Raw genomic sequence first — 8877 nt, 5'->3', positions numbered from 1 at the left:
TGCTGTTGCTGCTGCTGCTGCTGCTGCTGCAAACCAGCGCGAGCCCAGCTGCTGCTGCCCGGCCTGCAGCAGCAGCAGCAGCCACAGCAGCAGCAGCAGCAGCAGCAGCAGGTGCTTGCTGTGGCCGTTTGCGCCCGCCGCGCTGCCGCTGCTGCAGCACGCCTTTGGTTTGCTGCTGCTGCGGCAGCAGCAGCAGCAGCAGGAGATGCAGCCCGAGGAGCCCTTCGCAAGGCAGCAGCTCTCCTCGCTGCCCCCTATTCAGCAGCAGCTGCCGCAAACAAGCAGCAGCAGCAGCAGCAGCAATGAGGCCTTGTATCGTCCTTTTGAGGAGGGAGGAGCAGCAGCACTTCAAAGAACTCACAAAGCAGCAACAGCTCTGCGGCTGCTGCTGTTTTGCGACGCGTTTGAGGTGTACAGACACCTCACGCCGCTGCTGCTGCTGCAGCAATTTGCTGCTGCTGCTGCAGCAGGTGTTGCACTGGGCCTGGGGGCCTCTCTTGGCAGCACAGCAGCAAGCGCGCACGGCGGGGCCCTCACAGCTCTAATGCTTGCAGACCGCATGCAGCAGCAGCAGCAGCAGCAGCAGCAGAAAAAGGTTGTGTTTGACGTGGTAAAAGATGATGCTGCTACATACGAGGGTCTCGTTGCAGCTGCGCTGCGGGCGCGCAGCGAAGTTTGCTGCAGCGAGAACTCGCAGCAGCAGCAGCTACAGCAGCAGCAGCAGCAGCAGCAGCGAGTAGTTGCTGAGGTTGGAACTGCCATCACTGATGTGCTTATAAACGCCTGCGGCGTTACTGCAGCAGCAGCAGCAGCAGCAGCGCCAGCAGCAGCAGCAACAGCAGCGCCAGCAGCAGCAGCAACAGCAGCAGCAGCAGCGCCAGCAGCAGCAGCAGCAGCCGCAGACTACCGCCGCAAACTGAGCGAAGCTGCCACAATGGCATGTTCGCTGCTGCTGCAAAACGGCTTCTTCTCTGCTGAAGATAGTGAGATAAAATTAAAAATAAATTAAACTAAATAATTAAATTAAATTAAATTGGATCAAAATAAATAATAAATAAATAGATAATAAAACAATAAATTCTGTTTGTCATTTGCCTGCATGCACTCTAGATTGCTGCTGCACAGTGCAGAGCCTGAGGGTTTGTTAGCAGTAGGGTTTAGGGTTTAGGGTTTAGGGTTTAGGGTTTAGCTTCTAGGGTCCAAGACGCACTGCTGAACTGCTGCGCGGTTAGCTTGTTTCTGTACATTGCTGCTGCTACAGCAGTGGCTGCTGCTGCTCTTGCTGCTGTTGCTGTTGCTGCTAACGCTGCTGCTGCTGCTGTTGCTGTTGCTGCTAACGCTGCTGCTGCTGCTGCTGTTGCTGTTGCTGTTCAGTTATCCAAAGTTGAGGGCTCTTGCTGCCGAGCAGCTGTATTCATTCTTGCTGCTGCTGCCGCCAACGGATTGCCCGCAGCAGCAGCAGCAGCAGCAGCGGCAGCAGCAGTATTCGGCGTTCAAGCTGCAGCAGCAGCAAATTGATGCAGCTGTAGAGCTGCTGATCACCACTCCATGGGTGCAGCTGCCGCAGTGGAACCAGCAGCAGCAGCAGCAACAGCAGCAGCAGCAGCAGCAGCACCCGTGCATGCAGCTGGTGCTGCTGCTGCGTCTCGAGGCCGAATGGAGCGAAGCGGGACTTCCCTCTTTTTGAATCAAATTAATTAAATTGTTTTCAATTTAAAAAACAATTTAATTAATTAATTTTGAATTTAATTTATTTAATTGTCCTTTTTGAAAGGACAATTAATTAGCAGCTCCTGGCGCCTTTGTTTGCTGCAGCAGCAGCAGCAGCAGCAGCAGCCGCAGCAGCAGCAGCAGCAGCAGCAAGACACAAATGGCGTTTATTTACGGGATTTCTATCTGTTGTTTATTTGCTTTTTTATTTACTTGTTTATTTTCATTTATTTACTTTCATTGATTTATTTATTTGTTCACTTCTTTATTTCCCATTTATGCTTCTCATATGCTTTTTACCATTACCCACAGCAGCAGCAGCAGCAGCAGCAGCAACGGCAGCTGCAACAGTGACAGTCGCAGCAACAGCAACAGCAGCAATAGCAGCAGCCGCAGCAGCAGCAGCAGCAGCTGCTGCTGCTGCTGCTGCTGCACTACAATTCAGTGAAAGATCTTGAAAAAGGATTGATATTTCCCGGGAGAATACTGTTGCGAGACTAGGGTTTAGGGTTTAGGGTTTAGGGTTTAGGCTTCAGAGTTAAGGCTTAAGGCTTAGGGTTTAGGGTTTAGATCCTGAGGAACCCTCAAGGGTGTTGTAAACCCTAGTTCTTGTTGCTTTGGAGTGTTTGCAATCTTGCCAACCTCCGAAACCCTAAACCCTAAACCCTAAAAAGGCTGTTCGCTTCCCTTTGCCGGAGGCTCCTAAACCCTAAACCCTAAACCCTAAACCCTCGTTTCAGAAGTTCCCCAGAAAGCAGGAGCTGCTAAACTCCCTGCATCGAATTCGAGAGGACAAGCTGGGGCATGAATAACAAAAGCAAATGCAGCAAGCCATGGCGCTGCTAGGTTTTAGGGTTTAGGGTTTAGGGTTTAGGGTTTGTCTTTGGGGCAGACGCAGCTGTGTGCTTGCTGCTGCATTGCTGTGTAGGGTTTAGGGTTTGCGGAATAGGGTTTGAAATCGGCTTTGCACTACTGAGTGAATTTCAAAAAGGGCTGCAGTCCCTTTTGCAGAGCTGCAAACCCTAAACCCTAAACCCTAAACCCTAATTTTGTGCGTGTGAAGCAATCGAGGGTTTTGGCCGCGAGGCAGCTAGCGCTTAACGCGGCGTTTCGCCGCTTTCGGGGTTTAAAAGGCGGCAAATTTAAATTAAAAAAGCTTTTATGATTTAAAAACATTAAAATATGATTTAAAACATTTTAAATGCAAAAGGAAAGAATAGAATTGAGGGTTTGCAGCCCCTTGGGGTGTACGGACAGACCAGTGGTGCGGCTGCAGCACTTTCGACAGAAGCGCCAGAAGATCAACTTCTTGTCGAATTAAAAGTCATTTTTCACTAAATTTAAACGATTTTATTGTTTTTTGGACCTTACTTTCAATTAAAAGTACCATTTAACTCCCCATTTGCTTCCTTTCGCTCCCACCGGCAGCAAGATGGAGTCTGTGGTGTCTGAAGACCCGCAGCAGCAGCAGCAGCAGCACGAGCCGCAGCAGCAGGATGAGCCGCAGCAGCAGCAGGAAAAGACCCAGCAGCAGCAAGAGCAGCAGCAGGAGCAGCAGCAGCAGCAAGAACTAGCTGTAGAAATCCCCCAAAACTTGCCAGACCCTTCTAAGAGAAGAAAAAGCGCAACTGTGGCTCAAGACCAAGCTGGCTGCTACTTAGTCTACGATCAAGAAAAAGTAAACCCTAAACCCTAAACCCTAAACCCTAAACCCTGAACTCTAGACCCTGGACCTAATAGCTGGGCCCGCAGAACCCGGAACCCGAAACCCTAAACCCTACGCCTTCAACCAAGCACCCTCAATACCAAACCATAAACCCTAAACCCTAAACCCTAAACCCTAAACCCTAACCGTAAACCCTAAACCGAGAGCCCTAAGGCCCTCCACGTTTCTCCCTAGCTTGGTGTGCCGCTAAACCCTCAACATTAGACCCAAATCCATAAAATGTAGTTCTTTCATCTTAAACCCTAAACCATAAACCCTAAACCCTAGACTCTAAACCCTAAACCCTAAACCTTAAGCGCTGAATCTTCTCTAGAATGGGCGAATATGCCCCAGAGTTCCTGACCCCACCGCTTAGCCCTAAACCCTAAACCATAAACCCTAAGCCCTAAACCCTAAACCCTAAACCCTAAACCTTAGCGACTGCAGCAACGTTCCAGTGCCCGCGGGACTGCCTTTATTAGTTTATTTCTTTTGAATTTTTATTTGAATTTAGTTAAAACTGATTTAATTAAATTAAATTAATTAAATTAATTAAATTAAATTAATTAAATTAGATCAAATTAATTAAATAAAATTAAATAAAAATGCATTTATAAACCCTCAAATACGACAGCGCGTTTCCGCGTTTGAGAGTCCTTTGGAATAATTTTTTCAAATCCAAAGTAATTAATTAAATATTATTTATTTATTTATTTATTTATTTATTTATTTATTCATTATTTATATATTTGTTCTTATTTGCTTCAGGCTCGCTGGGCTGCAGTGTGGAGTCCTTCTTTTGTTGCAGCAGCAGCAGCAATTCTAAACCCTAGCACAAAAGTGCCTCCTTATAAATATTCGAAAAGAGAAAAAGTCATTTTGGAGGCTGAAAAAAACAAAGACGTAAACCCTAAACCCTAAACCCTGTTTTAGGGTTTGCCGCCACGCAGCCCCCAGCCGCCACCGCGCGCCCCTGACTCCCAGTTGCCCGCCCAAACGCGAAACCCTAATTTGCAAACCCTTAACCCTAAACCCTAAACCCTAAACCCTTTTTCCCCCGCAGCTGTCGCGCACCAAAACCCTAGTCATCAAACCCTAAACCCTAAACCCTAAATTTCAAACTCTCCCCCCGGGTGGGCGCTAACCCCTGAACCCTAGTGGCGTAAACCCTAGGGGCTGGCTGCCAAACCCTAAACCCTAATTTGTGGTTTGTCTGCAGGCCAAGAGCAACTTCTTGGCGGGTTTGTGTTTATTTTTCAAACTAATTAGAGACTATAAAGGGACTTTTACTTTGCTGCCAGCAGCGGAAGAAGTTGAATTAAAAGATGTGGCCATTGTGGGGCTCAAGGGCCAAGAGGTATTTAAATAATTCCTTCATTGCTGCTGCTGCTGCTGCTGCTGTTGCGCATCTGCTGCCGCTGCTGCAACGCTTCTGCTGCTGCTGCTGCTGTTGCGCTTCTGCTGCTGTTGTTGCTTATGTTGCAGCCGCACATCCTTTTGTGGCTGCTGCAGTTTCCTTTGCCTTTGCTGCTGCTGCTGCTGCAGTTCCTTTCGCCGCTGCTGCTGCAGTTGTTTTTGCTGCTGCTGCTGCTGCTGCTGCAGTTGTTTTAGCTGCTGCTGGCTCCGTTTTCGGTGCTGCTGCAATCATTTTGGAGGCTGCAGCGTTCGTTCTGGAGCTGCTGCTGCTGCTGCTGCTGCGTGTGCTGCTGCTGCTGCTGCTGCTGCAGCTGCTGCGTTTCAACAAGTTTGACTTCGTTTACGAATACAAAGAACTCAGTTGTGTTGCTGCTGTCCCCAAAAGCTGCTGCGCCTTCTCCGGGAAGCAAATGGAGCAGCCGATATTTATGGGGCGGGCGAACAAAGAGGGATTTGGACTTTCTTTAAATAAATAAAAAATAAATAAATAAATAAATAAATAAATTAATTAAACTAATTAAATCAATTAAATTTAATTAGTTTAATTATTTAATTTGTTTATTTGTTTGTTTGTTGCATGCAAAAGACGCCACCAGTTTTGGCCCGCTGGATTTCAAGTTGGGGCTGCATGCGTTTTGGCTCGAAGACACTTTCGACTTTTATTTTCGACTTTTCTTTAAATTCAAAAAAGTGAAAACCAATTAAATGCAATTAAATGCAATTATATGCAATTAAATTTAATTTAATGCAATTTAGTGCAATTAGTTGCAATTAAATCCAGTTAAAAGGGAATTAAATGGAGTTCAAACGCCAGCTACCTGCAGCTAGCTAGCTTGGCAGCTAGCTGGCTAGCTAGCTAGCTAGCTGCAGTTAGCTAGCTAGCTAGCTACTTAGCTAGCCAGGTAGCTAGCTGCTTATCTAGCTAGCTAGCTAAGTGGCTAGCTAGCTAGCTGCTTATCTAGCTAGCCAGCTAAGTAGCTAGCTACTTGGCTGGCCAGATAGCTACTAAGCTAGCTACTTAGTAGCTAGCTAGCTACTTAGCTAGCCAGCTAGCTAGCCAGACAAACAGTTACCTAACCTGTTAGTTAGCTTCCTATTTAGCTAGCTAGCTGGCCAAGGAGGCAGCTTGCCCGCTAGCTAGCCGGCAAGCTAGCTGGCCGCCTGCCTAGCTAGCTAGCTAGCTAAGCGGGGAAGCAAATGGCTAGCTAGCCAGCCATGTAGCTAGCTAGCTAAGTAGCTAGCTCGCTGGCCATCCAGCTAGCTAGCCACCTGGCTAGCCACCTGGCTAGCTGTCCAGTTAGCTAGCTACCTAGCTAGCTAGCCAGCTAGCTAGCTGGCTAGCTAGCCAGCTAGCTAGCTAGCCAGCTAGCTAGCTATCCAGGTAGCTAGCCAGCTAGCTACAATTATAATTATAATTATGGATCTAAAAATAAAGTGAATATAATGCACTTAGCTGCTGCAGCAGTAAAGAAAGGATTTGACTAAAGAGTAAACTGCATAAGCAGCAATTGAAAATCCCAAAACAAAAGAAAAGACTGCTGCTGCTGCGCGTTGTTTTCTTGCTGCTGCAGCGTCTGCTGCTGCTGCTGCTGCAGCGTCTTTTGCTGCTGCTGCAGCGTCTGCTGCTGCTGCTGGTGCATTAACAGGTATTTTAACTTCGCCGGCTCTGCGCGGCTTTGCTGCTGCTGCTGCTGCTGCTGCTCCTGGGCTGCCGCAAACGCTTGCTGCAGCAGCAGCAGCAGCAGCTAAAACCCTTTCTATGGGCTCGTGCTGCAGCTCCCCTCCAAGTATTTCCTCCATCCTTTTTTCATAATCCTGAGGAGACAAAAACACATCCATCATTTTACTTATTTCCTACAAAACCCTTATTTAGGGTTTACGCCCAAGGGATTGAAATGAAAAGGGTTTAGGGTTTAGGGTTTACAGCGCAATCGTTGGAAGACACCGTTTGCGGCCCCAGACATAAGGGTTTAGGGTTTAGGGCTTACTGTGGGGCCGCGTGAGAGGGCCGGCCCGGGGGTTTGACACCGAGGGTTTAGGGTTTAGGGTTTACTTCTAGGGTTTGGAAAGCTGAAGCTTGTGAACACTTGTCCAAGTCTACAGCAGCAGCAAAAGCAAACTTTTGAGATTTGTCTTTTTGAATAAAAACAGAAAAAGGACTTTTAATCACTTTGTATCTTTTTGCTGCTGCTGCACTTAGATTCGTCCCCCTTGCTGCTGCCTGCAGCAGCAGCAGCAGCATCTGCTGCTGCTGCTGCTGCTGCCGCTGCTCCTGCAGCTGCTGCTGCAGTTGTTGTTGCCGGCGCTGCTGCTGTTGCTGCTGCTTCTGCTTCTGCTGCTGGTGCTTCTGCTGCTTCTGCTGCTGCAGCTGCTGCAGCTGCTGCTGCTGCAGCAGCAGCAGCTGCTGCTGCTGCAGCTCAAAGAGCTCATTGAAGTGAAAGTGCAGCAGCACTTTGTCACTTAAACGCAAAACTGCCAATGCTGCCACAGCGCCGCAGCTCATGTTGAATTTCAGAAAATAAGAATAAACAAATAAATGAACAAATAAATAAATAAATAATTGAAAATGTTAAATATAAATAAATAATAAATAAGTAAATAATAAATAATTGTAAATGAACTAAAATTCAGAAAAGGCTCTGTGGAGAAATTGATTTGGGGCTCCAGCGGCGCTACAGTGTATCTACAGCACCACTGGCAAAAGAAGAAATCATTTATTTTATTTTATTTTATTTTAATTTTAATTTTTATTCTTTGAAATTAAAAATTAATTGAATTAAATGTATATCTTAATGGTTCTTTGCTTCTGCAGCTGCCTTTGGCCACACAAAAACTGCTCGCGAGCTGCTGCTGTTGTTGCTGCTGCTGTTGCTGTTGTTGTTGCTGCTGTTGCTGCTTCTGCTGCTGCAGTTATAGGTGTCGCAGCAGCAGAAGCTGCTGCTGCCACTGTTATTGCCGCCGTTGCTGTTATCGCGGCTGCTGCTACTGCTGTTGTCGCTGCCGCGTGCATGCTGCTGCTGTTGCTGCCGCTGTCGCCGCTGCTGCTGCTGCTGCTGTTGCTGCTGCTGCTGCTGCTGCTGATCCAGCGGGAATGGCGCGAAAGAAGTCTTTTCAGTTAGTGTGGAGGTGTAATTTGTCGAATTGATTTAAATGAATTCAAATAAAAGAAAACTCTTCATTTCAAAAAGCCTCCTTTCGAAACCGCCACCACATACACCCGAAAAGAGTGCGGCGAATCGAGCGCCGCGCCGCCGGGAAAGCTGAACGATCTTTCGAGTAAAGTTCAGTTAAATGATTGAAAACAAAATAAATAAATTAAATACTTCAAAACAAACCTTCTCGGGGATTTTGGAAAGAGAAGAACGGCTGTTGCATGCAGCAGCAGCAGCAGACTCGGTTGTTCGTTCCACTCGACCGCGGCTGCGACTGGGCTGCGCCAGGAGCAAATCGAAGAATTCAGCCGTTTAAAAACCAAAATTAAACGCTAAAGGGAAATTAATTCGACTCGAAAATGCAAACAAACCAAAAGTGGAAACATTTGGCGAAAATTAAATCGAAAAACCCGCAAAACCACTACAGCCACCCTGAACGCGCGCGCTGTGCTGCACAGACACCTCGCGCTGCGTTCTTTGGTGTCTCGCGCCCGAATTCGCCGTTTAATTCGTTTTTATTTTCAAAACAAACATTAAATTCAGAAAGTAATTAAAAAAAGAGTTCTAAATGGCATTTTTTGCGCGATTTTCCCCCAGCGGCTGCGCGAGAAACACTCCCTTCCTTCTCGCCTCCTAATTTCGCAAATAAACTTGAAAAGTACCTTTTCAAAGGGTCTCCTGCGGCTAGAGAATGGAATACTGAGTTCTAAAAGATTTGAAAATCTATTTTAAATCTAAAATGCCAAATTAATAAGTCGGAAATTCATTTTGTGCAGTTCAGATAATTGTCTTCTGCTGACACTGGGAGGTCTTGCTGAGGTGTATCTGCTGCAGCAGCACTTTCGAGTTCGAATTAAAACGAATTTATTAATTGAAAAAATAAATAAATTTAAA

General features: G+C 46.8%; 3 protein-coding genes across 3 annotated transcripts in view; 2 read left to right on the top strand and 1 right to left on the bottom strand.

Moving 5' to 3' along the window:
• ETH_00031005 (beta-tubulin cofactor d, putative) overlaps window positions 1–1687 on the top strand; it is a gene marked incomplete at both ends in the record, with an annotated part of 5160 nt that extends 3473 nt beyond the window's left edge. Inside the window, 3 exons of the mRNA XM_013372889.1 lie at window positions 158–983; window positions 1131–1155; window positions 1375–1687. Coding sequence (XP_013228343.1) covers window positions 158–983; window positions 1131–1155; window positions 1375–1687 — 1164 coding nt within the window. The remainder of the gene's footprint in view (window positions 1–157; window positions 984–1130; window positions 1156–1374) is intronic.
• Window positions 1688–3142: 1455 nt separating this feature from the next.
• ETH_00031000 (uncharacterized protein) lies at window positions 3143–4784 on the top strand (the record flags this gene model as incomplete). The annotated part of the gene is made up of 3 exons (XM_013372888.1): window positions 3143–3388; window positions 4184–4318; window positions 4635–4784. 3 exons carry the CDS (start codon window positions 3143–3145, stop codon window positions 4782–4784), a joined length of 531 nt encoding a protein of 176 aa, XP_013228342.1.
• Window positions 4785–6280: 1496 nt separating this feature from the next.
• ETH_00030995 (uncharacterized protein) lies at window positions 6281–7334 on the bottom strand (the record flags this gene model as incomplete). The annotated part of the gene is made up of 2 exons (XM_013372887.1): window positions 6281–6646; window positions 6885–7334. The coding sequence occupies 2 exons, from the start codon at window positions 7332–7334 to the stop codon at window positions 6281–6283; spliced, it is 816 nt and encodes a 271-aa protein (XP_013228341.1).
• Window positions 7335–8877: the final 1543 nt, after the last annotated feature.

This window comes from Eimeria tenella, genomic scaffold (genome assembly GCF_000499545.2).
Source record: "Eimeria tenella Houghton genomic scaffold, Eth_scaff11, whole genome shotgun sequence".
Taxonomy (NCBI): Eukaryota; Apicomplexa; class Conoidasida; order Eucoccidiorida; family Eimeriidae; genus Eimeria; species Eimeria tenella.
The sequence above is the reverse complement of the archived record's forward strand: the minus strand, read 5'-3'. Positions and strand labels throughout refer to the sequence as shown.